The 19,988-nt window shown below is 33.5% G+C and overlaps 1 protein-coding gene and 2 pseudogenes across 2 annotated transcripts; 2 read left to right on the top strand and 1 right to left on the bottom strand.

Moving 5' to 3' along the window:
• The first annotated feature begins 63 nt into the window (after positions 1–63).
• On the top strand, positions 64–6,206 carry LOC143577300 (beta-glucosidase 40-like; annotated as a pseudogene). Its single transcript, XR_013143093.1, has 12 exons — positions 64–457; positions 2,005–2,071; positions 2,377–2,435; positions 2,542–2,617; positions 3,185–3,256; positions 3,612–3,699; positions 3,800–4,055; positions 4,203–4,542; positions 4,702–4,733; positions 4,807–4,909; positions 5,805–5,911; positions 5,983–6,206. The product of XR_013143093.1 is annotated as a beta-glucosidase 40-like (transcript).
• Positions 6,207–6,465: 259 nt separating this feature from the next.
• LOC143577298 (putative mitochondrial-processing peptidase subunit beta, mitochondrial) lies at positions 6,466–10,657 on the bottom strand. Its single transcript, XM_077061164.1, has 9 exons — positions 9,962–10,657; positions 8,307–8,471; positions 8,099–8,236; positions 7,875–8,026; positions 7,675–7,783; positions 7,503–7,601; positions 7,142–7,207; positions 6,780–6,887; positions 6,466–6,691 (listed from the first exon to the last, which is right to left on the bottom strand). Exons 1-9 carry the CDS (start codon positions 10,610–10,612, stop codon positions 6,605–6,607), a joined length of 1,575 nt encoding a protein of 524 aa, XP_076917279.1. The 5' UTR covers positions 10,613–10,657; the 3' UTR covers positions 6,466–6,604.
• Positions 10,658–14,234: 3,577 nt separating this feature from the next.
• Positions 14,235–19,379, top strand: LOC143577297 (cytochrome P450 71A1-like; annotated as a pseudogene).
• Positions 19,380–19,988: the final 609 nt, after the last annotated feature.

Genomic DNA, 19,988 nt, shown 5'->3' with positions numbered 1-19,988 from the left:
GTATGGTATGATGAGAATCATATATATTATTATTATTATTATTATTATTATTTTGTACATAACTTTTCATTTAAAAAGAGTGTGAAAATAAGACTTCCAACATTCTAGCACCACTTCTACACCCCCACTCTCTCTATAGTTTGGCATAAAACTCGGTGGAAAATCCACAAACGTATTCTCCATTATTAATTTGTGCTAATCTTTAAATCCTTAATATCATTATCACCATTTCCTACTAACTCACTATATATATCTCACCATAACCGCCACCCTCACGCGCCACCGTCCGCTACCCATTCTTTGAACACTGAAAATGTTGTTGAAGACAAAAATGGTGGTATTAATATTATCTTTGTGGATGGTACTTGTTCATCCATGTTTTGGTGATGATGCGATGATTACTAGAAAAAACTTTCCAAATGGTTTTGTTTTTGGAACTGCCTCTTCTGCTTACCAGGTTTTTTCTTCTTCTTTTACGCTCTGTTTCCGAGTTCATTTAAGAATGGAAAAATAATGAAATGAAAGGAAACAAAAAATTATTGTGTTCAAGAGGTTCTTGAAAGAAAGTTGTGTTCGTGAGTTTCATTACCGAGTAAAAGAAAACATATATTATAATTATTATTTAAAGGTTTATTTAATGTTTGGAAAGTGAATTTCTGAAATGTGATGGATATTTTTATATTAAAATAGAAATGATAAAGTATGACGTATCGAACTATCGATGCAGCGGTTATCCAATACGATGAACATGATCCATACATTTCTGTTGTTTTTATTATTTTTGTTTTTAATCTTTACATAAAAGCCTAGTTGAAACTTGAAACGTTATGCCTAGCTAGTTGAAACTGTTGAGACATTTACATAGGAAAAAAAAAAGTATTTTTGTATTATGCCTGTTATTTTTGTTCAACGACTGAACGACATACGTTTTCTATGTAGTTCAATGTTTTTAGACAGTTGTGTCTCAATGTCGCATCTTATATTAATGTATCATTTAAATGGTTTGTCAGGTGACAAATACACATACATATAAAGAAAAGTTTGTATAGCTGTTTTGAAAACTTGAGACGGGTTCAACTAGATTTAAGAACTGGATGATGTTATAACTAGTTATAAAAAAATATATATAGTACAAATATTTAAATATATCCAAGAAAAATTCCCAAAATAAGCGTTTATAAAAACGTTTTTCAGGATTTATGTGCCATTTGCAAGATTTCCCAAAATAAGTATTATAAACTAGTCGTGACGAGTAGTTTATGATTACACACGATTACTTTGTAGAACCAGTTAAAACTTGTCACGTGTTCTTAAACTAACCGTAATAAGCAGGTTCACTAATAATTTGCTCGTCACGACTAAATAAGTTTCATGCCTCGTAATCAACGCCCACGATTAATTTATAAGACCTTTAGTCGCGACGACTAGTTTACCTGGTTTACATTCCCTACACGAGTAGATTATTAGTAGTTAACTCGCCGCGACTAGTTTAATCTTACAATCTACTCGTCGCGAGTAAAGAACTTATGAATTACTCGTGGGAGTTGATTACGAGGCATAAAACTTATTTAGTCGTGACGAGTAAATGGTTAGTAAATCTGCTTGTTACGGTTAGTTTAAAGACACGTGTCAAGTTTTAATTGGTTATACAAACTACTCGTCACGACTAGATTATAATACATATTTTGGGAATTTCTTGCAAATGACACCTAAAACCTGAAAAACGTTTTCATAAACGCTTATTTTGAGAATTTTCCCAATATATTATCTTTTAATAGAAAAGAAAAAATAATAATGAGGAAAAAGGAACAAAACTATAGAGTTTTTGGATTGGGGAATTTTTTTTAATTAATTTAGCTAATCAAAATACAACATAAACTTCTTTATTGATCAGTCAACAAAGACTTTCAAATCATAATGTTAGCAATTCAAAACTTATAATAGACTTTCAAATCATTGACTGCTGATATGATTTATTTCTTTTTATTTTTGGTTTTCTGTTAGTATGAAGGAGCAGTGAAGGAAGATGGAAGAGGTCCTTCTATTTGGGACAAATTTGCTCATTCATTTGGTAAATTTTCAATGTTTATTATTCATTATAAGCATTAAAAAGAAACAAAAATTAACGTGGCTCTGTTAAAAATAAGATCGTGTTATGTATAGAAAATGTCCTGGATCAAGGTTCACATTGTCAACGATTTAAGGGTTTTCGACTTTTAGGCGTGTTTGGGATTGCTTATAATAAGTTAGTAACTTATCATTGCATTTAAAAAAACAAAATGCGGGTTAGCAAATTTAAACACTTAATAAGCAATCCCAAACACCCTTTTCGACCTTCAAAAATAAAATTACAATTTTGACCTTGTAATTTGGCAGGTAAGGTGGCTGATTTTAGTAATGCTGATGTTGCAGTTGATCAATACCATTTGTATGAGGCAAGTAATCTTTTTTCTCTTGTAAATGTTATCTATTTGGTTTTTATTAATATTTGTTTTCATTTGTAAAAAAGGTTTATTAATTATTTTGATGGTTCACATGTAGGATGACATAAAGTTGATGAAGGATATGGGCATGGATGCTTATAGGTTTTCAATCTCATGGCCAAGAATTTTCCCAAGTAAGGAATTTTCAACTTTTTATATCATGATTACTTTTATATAATAAAAGATTTCCCAAGAAAGGAACTTAATCAACAAAATTTAATATAAAATAATGGGAATGACCATAAAATATAGTTTTATTTTACCTGTGAGACACACAAAATGATTTTACGTATCTACTTTATCTTCACGTATCATCATAAATGTCTTGAAATGTATCATCACAAATTTCACGTATCTACTTTATCTTCACGTATCATCATAAATGTCTTGAAATGTACAAGTTTGGTCCAACTTTTAAGGAAATAAAGTAGTTACGTGACAAAAATATCGTGTGTGTTAAAAAGTAAAAAAGTTGGTTAGTTTATAATAAGAAGACTAGATAAATAAAATAATTCCACATATTTTTAAACTATTAAGGTAAAAAAAATTGTTTGATAAAAACATGAACATATAATTACCCCTAAAAATATTATTTTTGTAATTCCATAAATTTTATCATTAATATATTTGTTACCCTAAACTTAATATTGTTTATAATAATCAATTTTTATTGTTCTCCACTAAATTTTTTTTTATCACAGATGGAAGTGGTCAAATCAACCAAGCTGGAATTGATCATTATAACGCTCTTATTAATTCTTTATTAGCCAATGGTATGTTTATATGTTAACTAATAACACTTATATTTAGATGACAGAATAAGCTAATTATAATTGCAAAAATGAATCATAATAACCAACTAATTGAAAAACTCATTTTATAACCGTGTTTTTATTTTATTATTATTGTTGTATCCGTATAAATAACCAAAACATCATTAAAGTTCGATATTTTAATTTTTTGTAACTAAAGTCGACTGATAATAAAAACCTAGAAACCAAAACATTATAAATAGATTCGGTTTTAACCCGTAATCAAACTAAACCGGCTCATGTTCACTTTTGTTACTATGTTCTTATAATTAGACGTTTAAAAATACAAATTACACTCTTTAAAATTAAACCATAGGGATCGAACCGTATGTGACCATCTACCACTGGGACCTTCCTCAAGCACTACAAGACCGATACAATGGATGGCTCGACACTCGAATCATGTAAATATTTATTTTTCCTTTTAGAATTTTATTTATTTGCACAAAATATTAAAACTTTTTTTTTACTTGTGATGTTATTTTGCATGTTATTATAACACAGAAATGATTTTGCAACATATGCCGAGACATGTTTCCAGAAATTTGGTGATCGGGTGAAGAACTGGATGACATTTAACGAACCTCATACATTAACCGTACAAGGTTATGATGTTGGGCTTCAAGCACCGGGACGTTGCTCTATACTTCTTAGATTGTTTTGTCGGGCAGGAAACTCGGCCACTGAACCTTACATTGTTGGTCATAATGTACTTCTTGCACACGCAGCCGCCTTTGACATCTACAAAAGAAAATACAAGGTAAAAATTAGAGCATATATATAATTAGTACTCATCGTTATACTGTAATTTCTGTGTTTTTATAAATAGTTGATCAATAATACACAATTTGTTTACTTAAAACTTATCAACGTCTTTTTATAACACTAAAAATATCATTTTGTTAAGGCAAAACAAAATGGACGTGTGGGGATCGCATTTGATGTTATCTGGTACGTGTCTGGTACAAACAAAACCGAGGATATCGAGGCGACACAAAGAGCGCAAGATTTTCAGTTGGGATGGTTTCTCGACCCTGTAATGTTTGGAGACTACCCGAGTTCAATGAGGACGAGAGTTGGAGACCGGTTACCAAAATTTTCTAAACTTCAATCGGCTCTTCTCAAGGGTTCGACTGATTTTGTTGGCATAAATCATTACACGACATGGTACGCGTGGCACAACTCAACTAGCATCATAGGCGTTTTACTCAATGATTCTGTTGCGGATTCGGGCTCCATTACCCTTCGTATGTCAATGTCATTTAACTTTATATGTTTTGGTTAAATTATTGAACCCGGACTTTTTAAACTGTATATTGTTGAGTTGCAGTATACAACTCAACAATATACATGTTATCAACAAATTGTCTAGTAATATGATTTATTTTTTTGTGTTTTTTTACTAGCGTGGAAGAACGGGAAAGCAATTGGCGATAGGGTACGCTAACTTTTACATGGTAAGAAAAATTGTCACGTATACTTAATTACTTACGATTCTTTTTATATTGCAGGCAAATTCGATATGGTTATACATAGTACCAAACGGGTTTAGAAGCTTATTAAATTATGTCAAGAACAGATATGGGAATCCTCTAGTGATTGTCACTGAAAATGGTAATTTTTCACTATGAGATCTTGTGCCTTGTAAGTTGTAACATGGGATGTTAACGTTCGGTTTAACTGGTTTTGGGACAAATAAAGAGTAAAACAGTCGCATAGCCCAAAATCCTAGGATAGTTCTTCCCCGGTTTGTAGTATACTCATAAACCAAAATGTTCATTACGCTTTCAGAACTCCTAAACCGAATGACTAAGTTTTTTAAAAAGAGAACTGCGGTTTTCGTCTTTGTGGTTTTCCCAAATTTGCAATTTTAGTCCAATAGTTTCAAATTTACGGTTTTTGTCTAATAGTTTTGTTTTCAGTTGCAATTAAACCCGACCTAACTAACCTCGTTAACTTTGGTTGTGAAACCCATCAGCATGTCCCTCACGTGAGGGGCAGTTTTGTCCTTTTTTCCCCCAAATAAACCCCAACACTAATTCCCAAATCCCATTTTCATCTTTGTCGTTCTTTCCTTTGATTTCCACAAACCCTACACGAACAAACGAGGATTATGATTCATCTCTAGTGGCTTCGATCATGACACATTTGGTACTTGGTAGATAACGAGCCAAACACTTACACTAACCAATTAAGGACAAAATTGCTCCTCACATGAGGGGCATGTTGATGGGTTTAACAACCAGAGTTAATGGAGTCAGTTGGGTCGGGTTTAATTGCAACTGAAAACAAAACTATTGGACGAAAATCATAAATTTGAAACTATTGGACTAAAACCGCATATCTAGTCAAACCACAATGACGAAGACCGCAGTTCTCTCTTTTTTAAAATAATCGAACGTGGAACCGAACTTGTTACCACCATTTATGGAGGGTACAATATAGCATGTTACATTTATTTATGGAGTGTACAATACAGCATGTTACTTATATGCTTTTGTTCCAACAGGAATGGATGACTCAAACAGCATATTTATCTCACTCAAGAAAGCACTAAAAGATGAAAAAAGAGTCATACTATAATGACTATCTCACAAACTTGCTAGCTGCCATAAAGTAAGTCCATTTAGATCATTGTACAGTCCAATGATCCATGCATTTACGTTCAGGTTTGATGGTCTTTGCAGGGAGGATGGGTGTAATGTGAAGGGCTATTTTGCATGGTCTTTGTTGGATAACTGGGAATGGGCTGCGGGTTATAGCTCACGATTCGGGCTGTATTTTGTTGATTATAATGATAAGCTCAAAAGATATGCAAAGGACTCGGCTATATGGTTCAAGAATTTCTTGACCGTGGGTTAGAAGATTACTTGAGATTATTGTTAGTCATATGTTCATAGTTTACGTTATGAGCACGCGTCCAGAAACTAGGATTATTTTGGATTTGTTTGTGTAACATCCTGACTACGGGATAGATCACTTGAGATCATTGTTGGTCATGTGCACATAGTTAATATGTTCCTACTTATTCATTTGGATTTGTTTTGTGTAACATTCATACATGTTCATAGGTCATATCTTGACCACTGTATATAAGTATTTGACTACACAACAGGAAAATGATGATGCGACACAATGATAAGATGTCATGTTATTATTATACAAGGAAAAAACACAAAAAGCCTCTGGAATTTATTTTAGTTTAGAAAGAAATTGTAATGTTGTGTCAAAACCATACAAATGAACACGCGGATTCCGCGAGATTTATAGTTAAATTTGACAAAAACACAAAAATAATAAAACATGCGTCTAGTAACGAAGCATGTAAGTGCGACGGCGGAACCAGTTGTAGTCGGGCAATAGCTTCACAGGCCCAGATGCTGCAATTGCAATGTCCTACAATCACCAAAAATAAAATATAAAAATCTAGAATACATGTAATTATTATAGCCATGTGTAAAAGGTGTGCAAAACGAAGTGTTACCTGGTCGAATATAAATCTGTTTGCTACACGTTTAATGGTAGCAGCATCGACTGCATCGATTCTGGCAAATAATTCAGCAAATGGGATTCTACGCCCATATGTGATCAACTGCAAAAATAACAATTATACATCAGAATTTAAAATTTCCATGTACACATAAAATAATTGCTATGAAAATAAATACTAGTTTAGCCATTAGAAATTAGCATGTACGAAAACAATGACCAAATTGGGTCAAATGGAAATTAAACAAAACATCATCATTAAATTTTAATGATGTGCAAGCAATAAGCCAACTAAACAAAATGCAAAACATAAACAACAAAGGTTTAAGGTTATATAGTATTTATGTATCTGTATACCTGTCGTCCAATGTCTTCAGCTGTAGGGCTGGTTCCATCTATGTGGAGAAGCAATGAAGATTTAAGCTGCAAACAGTTAAAAATTGTTATTAAATATATATCTACTACACATTAACAATTACTTATTCTGCTAATTTTGTTATTTGATGTCACAGTATCTTGAAATAAGCTACAACGGTTTAAGGTTATATAATAATATATGAATCTCAAAATAAACCTACAAAGTTTTAAGTTTATATAATATTATTATGAACCCAAATTACATTTACCATCTGTGACACTTTTTATTTGTCGCAGCTACACACGTAATCCGACACTGTATATCTAACAAAATAACACGAAAGTGAATAAAAAAAAGTACCTGATTTTGAGCGCGAATAACATCATCATCATTGACACGGTAGCATAGTTTGCTAACTTCTTGCATTATTGCAAAAGCCAAATCATCCAAACAGTCAGCCTACACAAAACAAAGAGTAAGTACCCACTACGTAAACACTAGTGATATAACTAAAATATGAAATTAAACTCACCTTAGCAACCGCATACACACCAAATAGTCCAGTGTCTTTATAGTTGGTGTTGAAAGCCATCATACTCTCAGCAAGTTCACTAATTCCCACCTGCTGAGCCAGCTGAGACCTGTCATAGTTTCCAAAAAATATAAATATTTCAACAAGTGGCTATAAGACAAATATCGAATAACAATAATTACATTAATCATAAAATGTACCCCATATGTTTGCCTGCACCAGCAGTTTTGTTCCATGATCCAAGCATAGCTTGAATGACCATTAAGGCTATGGAATCTGGATCGGTCCATGACGCTCCATTGAAAGCAACGGCAAACTGAGCAAGGGGCGCATCATCATCCCTCATACGGATCTAATTATTGCACGCTTTTAGTAACATTATAACTAATTATCAGAAAAACAAAAGCTTTGTTCGAATACGCACCTCAGAACCGGTGAATATTGCAGGTTCCTTTTCCACCAACTGTGTTGTGGTGGTAGGATCGGCAGACAATTTTGTGAACACCTTCTTCACCTGTTCTACAAGGTCCTCGTGTTTGACAGCTCCAGAAGCTGAAATCACCTGTGACAGATAAATAGATTAAAAAAGGTTTGATCTTTCACATTATATTATCAATGTACAAGTTCGGTACCATTCTGTGGGCTGCATAGTGAGTTGAAATGTAGTCTTGAATGTCTTTCTTTGTAATCTTCTGGATGTTTTCAGCTGGACCAAGAATGGTTCTACCAAGAGGAGTGTACTGGAAAGCGGTAGCATGCAAATGATCAAAGATCACTTCCTCAGTCTGTTGTCCAACCTGTAAAAAACATTGCAAGATTAACATAAAACATTCAATGACAACTGGGAAAAGATTATACTACAGTAAATCAAATACTGTGGAAAAATCATCATACAAATAATAAATCCTAAAAACAAACATAAGTGCATAACAACTCACAAAACTTTCATGCTACCTACTAGACTACTATATTGTTTAATGTCAAATGATATGTCCAAGGTCCTTCATGTAATGATGTATATAACTTTATACTTGTAATCTTGTTTAAAAAGAGTTTACATCAATATGTGATTGATTGTGTTTGCTAAATTATTAATCCATGCCTCTTTTGTGTGAAGATACTGGAAAAAACCAGATAGTAGTCACCTATTTTCTAAAATTCATGTGCTCAAATAGAGTTTACAACAGTATGTAATTGTATTAATATACATACAGAACCATTACATGCCAATAAATGTACCAAGATTCACACCTCACAATCAACACCTGTCTTGTGTGAGCATAATATCTATTTACTGAAAAATCATGCTAAAAAACACAATATATATATCATCATCATCATCATCATCATCATCATCGTACTCAGTATATCCCACCAATAGCAAAGCTATGGTAGGGTCTGAGGAGGGTAAGATGTAGACAGCCTTACCTCTACCCCATAAGGATAGAGAGGCTGCTTCCGGTGAGACCCCCGGCTCGAATATATATATATATATACTTTAATTCAATAAAAAGTTCAAAACTTCATCATCAATCAACTAATAACATTAAACTCTCACATCCTTAATATCTCAACCTTATTAACTGTACCCAAATAACAGTGGAATACACATCTAGTTTCTGAAATTCACAAGCTTAAAATCACATTTTTTATACTTTAATTCAAGAAAAAGCTCAAAACTTCATCATTAATCACCTAATAGTATTAAACACATCCTCAATAATTCAACCTGCAAATAACAGTGGAGCACACATCTAGTTTCTGAAATTCACACGCTTATAAACACAACTTTAATACTTTAAATAAAAAAAAAAGTTTCAAAACTTTACCATTAATCAACTAATAATATTGAACACTCACATCCTTAATATCTCAACCTTATTATTTGTACACAAATAACAGTGGAACACACATCTAGTTTCTGAAATTCACAAGCTTAAAAACACAATTTGTATACTTCAATTCAATAAAAAGCTCAAAACGTTGTCATTAATGAACTAATAATATTGAAAACTCACATCCTTAATAATACTTCAACCTTATCATTCATTCATTTGCATTCAACAATAATCAAAAACACACATACCACTTTGTTCAAAGACCTTCATGATCTAAAGTATAAAACTTTATATACGTAAAGTATCATTACGTGCCAATAGCATGCTTAAAATCACAATGTTTATACACTCAACCTAAAAAAAGTTCAAAGCTTTAATCAATCAACTTATAATATTAAACACTCAAATCCTAAATATATCCTAAATAACAATATTATAAGCTCGCATACCTCTTCCATCTCACGAAGAATCACCCCGCGCTCCCGATTGATCAACCGCTCATCAAACGTCGAATTCTGCAAAATATCCGCCAAAATATCCAACGCCTTCGGGACGTCCCCACCCATGACCTTGGCGTAATACGTCGTCTGCTCCCGACTCGTATACGCATTCAAATGCCCACCCATATTCTCAATCTCCTCCTCCAAATCCCTCACACTCCTCTTATCCGTCCCCTTAAATATCATATGCTCTAAAAAATGCGCAACGCCATTCGTCTCATCGGTCTCGAACCTCGACCCGGCATCGATCCACACCCCGACCGTTGCGGTCTGGGACGAGAGGTTCGACTCCGTGGCGACACGTAGGCCGTTGGGGAGAGTGGTGACACGTGTCTCGGGGTATTTTAATATGTTTGTGTGGTCGGATAACGTTGGGTATGGTGAGTTGTGTTTCAGGAACCTAGGGTTAGGGTTTGATAAAAGTTTGAGCTTTGATTTGACTTGTTCGGCGGCTCGGTCGTAGATCATGTGGGTGGGTGGTGGTGGTGATGGTAGTGGGTTGTCGGAGACGGCGGCGGCCACGGCGGTGGATGCGGATCTGGTGGCGGCGAGTAAACGGTGAGATCGGCGGGAGAGCTTCAGAAGCTGCCGGATCGCCATGGCTGGTTCTGTGATTCAAATCTCTGAGGTGAGTATGAGGTTAGGGTTTGGTTTGACGAAGAAGATGATAATAATATAATGGTGGAGGAAATGGGTCGGGTCAGAAAATTGGGGATCGAATTGGTCTTTTTGTATAGTGATTATTAATAAACTCTGAAGCGAAAATATAGTAGAAATTTATGGAAGTAGGATTGGGCTTTTTGTTGGTTTAACTGGACTCTATTGTTTAGTGTTTACGAACCCAATACCTGCCCCATTTATGTAAGCTTGTTTATTCAAATCAGAGGCGCACAAACCGGGTTTTTGATTACCCTATTTTCGGGTATTGAAGTATTGAGAAAACGTTATATTCGGGGGGGTCTTTTCGGGTATTTTACGGGTGTAGATTGAATTTTTTAAGAAGTTGCACTTTTTTCGGGTATGTTTAAGGTATTTTTCGGATATAGATAGGATATTTGAAATACCCAGTCTCAGGTATTGGAAAAACTCGACTCCCGATATGGAACCGGTTGGGGTTTTCAGGTATTACCGGGTACAAATCAGGTACGGATCGGGTTCGGGTTTTAGTACCGAAATGTATACCATGTTCGTATCCTACGGGTAGAGTCGGGTTACTCGGGTACGGGTTCAGATATTAAAAATCCAGGTATAAAAATAACCAGTTTCTGTTTTTTTTTTGGGTCGGGTACGGGTTCGGGTATTAAAAACCCAGGTATAAAAAAACCAGTTTCTGTTTTTTTTTTTTCGGGTTGAGTTCCATGTTCGGTTTTTTTTTCAATCTCTAATTCAAATAGATTTGGTAAAATTTATGTATTTTATGATTTTTATCCTATCTATATAACTAATCCTGCATTCCTGCCTCTATGTGAACAAACCTATTTGAAACCTAAAAGCTGGTTGGGATGAAACAGGTTCGGTTTGGTTCACAAAAGTCAAAATCGATTTATGATCGGCCCGGTTTTGGCGAAGAAAATTAAAAACAAGTTCCGAATCTACGGTTCCGAACCGGTTTCTACATAATCGGTTTCAGTTCAATTTTTTTGTTTGCTCGGTTTCGGTTTGATTTTTGGGGGTTTGATTAACCGGTTCTTTTGCCCACCTCTACTTTATATGTTTTTAACGGTTATATATTAAAAAAAGAGAGAGAGGTCCGGTGCACGGTCCAAATAGGAACCGAAGACCGAAAGCCAGAAGAAACTTTACAAAAAAAGGAAAATACAAAATTACAACAACAAAGGACTAGAAGATCTAGTCTTTAGCCAAAGAGTCGTCTTTTTCTTGATAAGCTCGAAGATTGTGGTTACAAGTTCTGTTGAAAGGCAGAAGATTTGGTTTAAAACTCGTCTCCTCCGACGGTTTGGATGGACATTTATAAAATCGGGAAAAATTGTCATTTTGGGAATATCTCTTCTCAGATGGATTATTTTGGAATTTTTTTAAAAATTTATAATTGAACCAAAAGTTGTAAAAACACCCACCCAATTCTCACGTGTGGACAAAACGCAAGACTTTGAATGATATAAGAAACACTGGAAACTAGAGATTTTGAATGGTAACAAGCAGTTGGTAGAACGATTAAAATATGTGGTTATATTGTATTATTGTAGCCTTGTAGAGTTGTAGGTGGTGGTAATGAAAGAGTGACGGTGATGGTTGAAATGAATTTAAACCTATACAGATTAATTACTTTGACTACCTTATTTTTTATTTATTTAAATAAGTATGCAGAATTTCATAAAATTCCAATACAAATAAGAAAAATAATAGGTGGTGGTGGCGGTGGCGGGGGAGACGTAAATTAAATGTTTTAAAACTACATGGATGTAAAAAGAACATGATAGAAGGGCATAATAGTCTATTCAACTTTTCGTTGGACGTTTAACTGACGGAGGGACTCGGCTTTTCTTGTCAAAAAAGTATAGGGACTCATCTAAGTCATTTTAACTATTGTGGGCAGAACTTGCACTCATCGTGTAAGTTCAAGTACGCAAGTCATAATTCTCCCTTAGAATAATCAATAGTTTAGAATATATTAATTACAAATATTATATATTATAATTAGTTTTTGAATAGTTTTGTTTTTTTTTGGAATGACGACTATATTGTGTGTTTGATCACCGCAAAAGACCCCTCCTTCATGTGATTTTTTCTTATTTTTACATGTGAAAAATGAGAAGAAGAAAAAATTAATGTCCATTAAAAATTACTAATGTATGTACAAATGACAAAAATCTATCCAAAAGAACGAGTAATTATGGATGCCCATAGATCGACTGTTCTAGTTGTCATTTCTTTTATACAGTATTTGTACATATAATATAGGATGGTCATTTTGACTTTTGTGGACAGAACCATCGCTTGCCTAAAAAGTTCATAGTACGCAAATCATAATTCACCCTTAGAATAATCAATACAAATAGTATTAAGTTATAATTAGTTTTAGAGTAGTTAGTTTTTATAGATATAATTAATTTATACAATATATTTATTACCCTACCTGGCCCAATCGTCACACCTGACCTTATTTATTACCAGCAAAAGACTCCTCGCAGATCTTGAACAACTAGTATGGATGGCCGAAAGTTACAAGACAAAATTTGTTTTCAGGTTGACAACCCGGTTCTGGTCGGGTCAAAAAACAAAGACTCTATATTCAATCATTCAACCAAAATACTAATTTAATCATTCAAATTATCGTTGTTGCACGTAAAAAAACATTTTTTTAAACTAACAAAGACAACATGCGAGGGGAAGATACAAGTATCTGCAAAGGATAAGATAAGATGTGAACGGAAAGATGAGTACCTCAAGCCTCAAGTTCAAATTCAAAAACCGAATTCACATAATTAAAACAAACGTATTCCTAATTCATTAAGGAGACCAAATTCAAGCATTAAGTCTTCCAATAATTCCAAACCCTAACATACTAAGTCGAAAATAAAAACGCTAAATTTGTTGCTTGCCTAATGTCTAAATTGTGATCCGTGAGCACTCACGACTTGACCCGGGTCTAGTGGTCTAAGTCTTTTTCGAACGCCTTGCTTCTGCTTATGTTCGATTTCATTTTTCACACCTTAGCCCAGACAAAAACTCTTATGCTTCGGTTTTTTTATTAGTACTAGGAGTGTGGACTTATTGTTAGTTTTTATTGTTTAGAAATAACTTGGGCTTTGGCTTTTCTGTTTGATAAAATTTGGGTGTATGGGGCTCACTTTACGCTTATTAGGTAAAACGGTTTTCTATTCTTCGGCTTTAAAAAATTTATTTTAAAAAAATCAAACGCGGGCCAAACACAATTAATATGGATAGGCCGGACTCAATATATATAATGGTTTTTTGACTTTCTGAAAAAAAAAATTTACTTTGCTAAAGGAAAAAAAATTGATGGGCCAAGGTGGGCTACATGATCAGCCCGTGACCCCTCCTCCATGTAATGTTTTCTTATTTTTACATGTGAAAAAAGAGCAAAAAAATTATGTCCACTAAAAAGAACTAGCAATTATTATTTATAGATGGCCACAGACCAATAGTTGTAGGTGTCAGTTCTTTTATACAGTGTTTGTATTGTATATATAATAGGATGGTCAGTGTATGTAGTTACTCACAATCTACAAAATAAAAAATGGTTTCATTTCTCATTGTCATGACACTCTTAGCTATCTCGGCGTTGTTCGTTTTCTTGTTTCTCTATAACATATTTATAACTTTTGTGTCGAAAACACCGCTCCCACTACCTCCCAATAATCAGAAACCTTCATCAGCTTGGCACCTCCAACCTTCCAGACTGCCTTTCAAAACGTTATGGGCCATTGATATCCTTGCGCCTGGGTTTTGTCCAAACTCTCGTTGTTTCTTCTGCTGAAATGGCTAAGGAAGTCTTGAAAACCAATTATTTGATCTTCAGCAATAGGCCAGCAGATGTTGTCTTACGGTAATAAAGACATAGCCTTTTCACCGTACAACGAATACTGGAGGGAGCTTAGAAAGACTTGTACCCTTCATGTTTTTTCAATGAAACAAGTGAACTCGTTTGGTCACGTTCGTGAAGAAGAAGAAGAAGTGTTTGGCATGATCGATACGATAAAGAATATGATTGCAAAGAAACATGTGGTGAATTTGAGTGAAATCGTGATGGTACTCACAAGTAATATCATTTGTAGAGTGGCTTTTGGGAAAAGGCCGTCTTTACGATGATGAACAACAAGAAGCGTCACGATTTAATGACCTTTTGTTACAATGTCCTAACTTTGTTTACAAATATCACTTTCCTATGATGGGGTGGCTTGATAAACTTAATGGAAACATCTCTACACTTGAAAAAATCTTCAAAGGCATGGATGTGCTCTATGAAGAAATTATCGACGAACATCTAAACCAAAATAAATCAAACTCACTTATGCAAGACGATTTGCTTGATATCTTGCTTAAACTCAAGCAAGATTCGGATTCTTCCGTCAAACTCACTTATGATCACTGTACTCATGGTTAGCGAAATCTTTATTTGTCAACTCTCTCTCGCTCTCTCTATATATATATATATGTATGTGTGTGTATTAGTTTTTATCCCCCGGGTTACGGGGGTTGTATTATATTATTTGTTTTTAATATTTATTTATTTTTCCGTTTAAGAAATATATAGGTTTGATGAGATCCATACCAATGAATTCGGGTCGAATGCATGAGAAGCCTTCGTTTAAAAATCAAGCAAATCTTACGGGGGTTGTTTTATGTTATTTGTTTCTAATATTTAATATTTTTTAAATTTTTATTTTTTTATTGTATAAAAGTTAATAATATACTTATGGTTTGATGATAGCCCAAAACCGCACTGAACCGCACCACGCACACCCTTAACCTAAAAAATAATAATTTTTATGACATGTTACAAGTTTTATTTGAAATTGATTAATGATCTTATTTTATTTGATGCATTAACGTAATCTTAACTGAATATGGAAATCAAACAAATTTTAAAGTTTATATGTAAACTACGTTATATATATATATTTAAAGAAATTCAATATTAATTTTTAGTATATCCCTATTTTATAGGATTTTTATGTCAAATATTTGTTAAGATTAATTTTTAATTTAATGAGATGTTATAACCCGTTTAAGGACTATCTGGGTTTGTAAGACCCATACCCGTTAATTCGGGTCAAATGCATGAGAAGCCACCATTTAAAAATCAAGCAAATATAGTGACTCCAAAAAGAGGGAGCGACCACATCGCGACACGTAGAATTTTTATGTCTTCGTTTATATATATATATATATACATACATACATACATACATGCGGGGATTATTTTACATTATTCGTTGCTATATTTATATATTTTTTTGGATTTTTAATTTTGTTTGTTATAAAGAAGTTAATAATATACTTAGGGTTTTTTTGATGAAAGAGTTTAAAAAATAAACGAGATTTAATAACCCGGTTTAAAAACTATGGGTTTGGTAGACTCATGACCCCCTTATTTTTTACTATAAAATTGTTTATTAATTATAAATAATATCATTTTTTTAATTGAATATTAATTTTTAGTGTATCTTTATTTTATAGGATTTTTATATCAAATATTTGGTGAGATTAATTTGTAATTTAATGAGATGTTATAACCCGTTCAAGGGCAATCCGGGTTTGGTGAGATCCATACCCGTGAATTCGGGTCACATGCATGAGAAATCAACATTTGCAAATAAAACAATCGGGTGGCTTGAGAGAAAATATGGAACTTTCGTTTATATATATTTAAGATAATGTGTATAATCATCATCGTACTGAGTATATCCCACTAAAAGCAAAACTATCGTAAAGTCTGCAGATGTAAGATGTACACAGTCTTACCTTTAACCAGTGGCGGATCCAGAAAAATTTTCACAGGGATCAGAAGTTTTTGGTTGATACTTAATTGACTATCGGTATATAAATTATTTCTAGTCCGGTTAGGTCTTTCTGGTTAGATAAACGGGTTGGGTCATATAAAAAAGACAATCAAACAAAATATCATATAAGCAAATAATGTACGTGAAATGTCATTAAAATGCATAATTAAAATACAATATATATGTAAAGTTTTGCTCAACGGGTTTTCATTTTTATGAAATTTAACCATGACAACATGCCAACATCTAATTAGACATTTATAAGCAACTAAAAAAAAAACTTTTTACTAATTTTTAAGCTACTAAAAAAATAATAAAGTAAAAAAATAAGCACCTTCTATAATTAATAAGAAAAAGATAAATTAAGTAAACGAAAACAATTACTTTCTTTTTCAATTATTATTAATTATAAATATTTTATTTCTTTTCTCATTTTCAATAGCTTGACCATTATATTACCAAAGACTTGCTACGCAAAGTACTTTTATATTATTTTAATCTAAATTATTAAAAGACAAAACAGTGAAACATCTTCTCTTCAGGTCATGTGTAGTAGAGGGGCTACAACTAGGGGCGAATTGTGACACGTGGCGCCCAGTTAGCATGGAGTGGAAATTTGTTTTTGGGGTGTAATGGTGTAGGAGCTACAAGTTGGACCCACAGTGCCTTTTTTTGTTATTTTCTTTTTATAATTAAATAAAAACCAATTTATTTAAATAATTAAATAAAGATGTATTAAACTTAAAAAGAAATACAAAAAAATACATAACTAAAAATATAAAAGAACATATAGCTCGGTTGGCGTACATGTTTAGGTTCGGGTCGGGAAATTGAAACGGATAGCTCGGTTGGTTTAGGTTCATCGGGTTCCATTGTAAGTTAACGTTCGGTTGGTTTTGCGAACCATGGTGTTGACCGAAAGGAGGGAATGGGTGGTTCGGGTTGTTTCTAGGATTCATTTTGCATATATATATACACACACAACATATATACATATACATATACATATAGATATATATATATCACACACACAACATATATACATATACATATATATACACACACAACGTATACATATACATATACATATACATAGAAAATGGTTCAAATAAAAAACAATTGTTTTGTAAGAAGTGTGAGAATGCTTTAAAATCAAGCACACCACTAAAATAGGACACTATACCATGTAAATAGGAAACTATATAGTATTTAGAAACTACCAATCTCAACCACTAGATCCTAGATCCAGGGGTCAAGATCTATTCTTATGCTTCTCACAAAACTAGTGTTTTTTTACATTAACCCTACCCTACATAGAAAAGGACCCCATATACATATACATATACATATATATACACACACAACATATATATACATATACATAATAAACATATATACATAATAATATACATATACATAATAATATATATATATATACACACACAACATATATACATATACATATACATATACACATATATACATATACATAATAATAATATAATAATAATAAACATCATCTTCTCCAGCGACAAATAACCCATGCCCCCGCCCATTTCGCCCCAAATTCACCCCAATTTCGCCCAGGGGGCGGTGTTCGCGCCCCAAATCGCCCAAAATCGCCCCTTTCTTGCGCCCACTACACATGGTCTCATCTCCATCATGCTGCAACAACCATGACCATTGCCGGAAAAAAACTCATATGATCTTTTTTATATCAACCTTTTTCCTTATCTATTTTCCAATAATTTATAGGGGGCGGTGTCAAAATTTCACAGGGGTAGGATGAGAATTTATCATATATATAACACTAAATATATTTTTTTTCACAGGGGTCGGCCGGCCCCCCTAGCTACACCGTAGATCCGCCCCTGCCTTTAACCCTTAGGAATAGAAAAGTTGCTTCCGGTGAGACCTCTGGCTCGATATATATATGATGTGTATATTAATAATAATAATTGTGTTTGAACATTGTAGAATGTATTGTTGGGAGGAACGGAAACAAGTGCCTCAACAGTAGTGTGGGCAATGACTTTGATGATGAAGAACCTTGAATCGCTAAAGAAAGTTCAACAAGAAGTGCGAAATGCCATCTGCAATAAAGGAAAAGTACACGAAGATGATCTTTATAAGCTCAACTATCTAAAAGCAGTAGTCAAAGAGACGCTTAGATTGTACCCAACCGTACCCCTTCTAGTCCCACGTGAGTCGACAGATTGGTGTGTTCTAGACGGATATGAAATACCAAAGAAGACTCTAGTATACGTGAATGCATGGGCGGTAGGTCGTGATCCAAAATGTTGGAAAAGACCTGAAGCGTTCGAGCCTGAGAGGTTTGTTGATTACAAAGGGACTGACTTTGAGTGGATCCCATTTGGGGCGGGTCGGAGACGGTGTCCAGGAATGATGTTAGGGACTGCGACAGTAGAGTTGGCTCTTTCGAACCTTGTTTATTCATTTGACTGGGAACTTCCTGAGGGGACAACTGAGATTGATACTTTGACCATACCCGGGCCATTTGTGCGTAAGAAGAATGATCTTCGACTTGTTGCTAAAGCTTAAGATGTTGACTAGATGCTTCGTATTTCCGTTAATCTCATGTATCTTTTTTTTTTTATCTTTGTCGTCTGATTTAAGATAAAAAAAAGTAACGCAAAGAATGAGAATGTATACTAGGTAATAAACGGAATTTGAAGTGATTAACCAGTTATGACCTAATTCATAAATCAAACTTGAATATATTGAAGTAGTTAAACGACTACAAGTGAAAAAAATAAAACAACAATAAGGAATTGGGGACGGGGGAATTAAACATTTCAGAGCAGGAGATGGGAAAAAATAATCACACACGCATCATATTTGTTATCTATTTTCTCTAGTTTTCCGGCTTATATCACGATTCACGCAACATGGATGTGTTGGACTATTTGTTGGGGGTCGCAGGAAGGGGCTATTTGATTGGTTGTAGATTTAATGTTATAAACTAGGATGGAGCCTGTGATACACTGGTGGTTAAAAAAATAAAACAAAAAAGTTAAATTTGATAATATACATAATAACATATCTTATAGATTCAAAAAATATAAATAATTTTCTAAAATACTTGGATTAGTAAGAATAGTTTGTATTTTAAAAGAAATCAAAATGGAAGGTTGTGAATCTATACCAATTAAAAAAAAAGAAGGTTAACATCAATTCATCCTAGTTGAGTTGGTAAACCATAAATATTTTAAAAGCAAGGTAGTGATTCAATTCCCACCATCAACATATTTTTCATTTTATCAGCCATGAAGAGGAAATTGTAAAAATGAAAACTTATACACTTAGCAACATATGTGGAGGGTAATATCTCCTTTATATATAGTTCAACACACAGGTGGACCCATATGTACACGTATGGGTTTATGGGAACCCATTGAAATTTTAATTTTTAGTAAAAGGTATATGTAAAAAGTTTAGAGTGAATCCATAAATAAAATTGGAATGAA

This window comes from Bidens hawaiensis, unplaced genomic scaffold (assembly GCF_021521415.1).
Source record: "Bidens hawaiensis isolate Kalapana, Puna unplaced genomic scaffold, B.hawaiensis_p1.1 tig00028508_1, whole genome shotgun sequence".
Lineage (NCBI taxonomy): Eukaryota > Viridiplantae > Streptophyta > Magnoliopsida > Asterales > Asteraceae > Bidens > Bidens hawaiensis.
The sequence above is the reverse complement of the archived record's forward strand: the minus strand, read 5'-3'. Positions and strand labels throughout refer to the sequence as shown.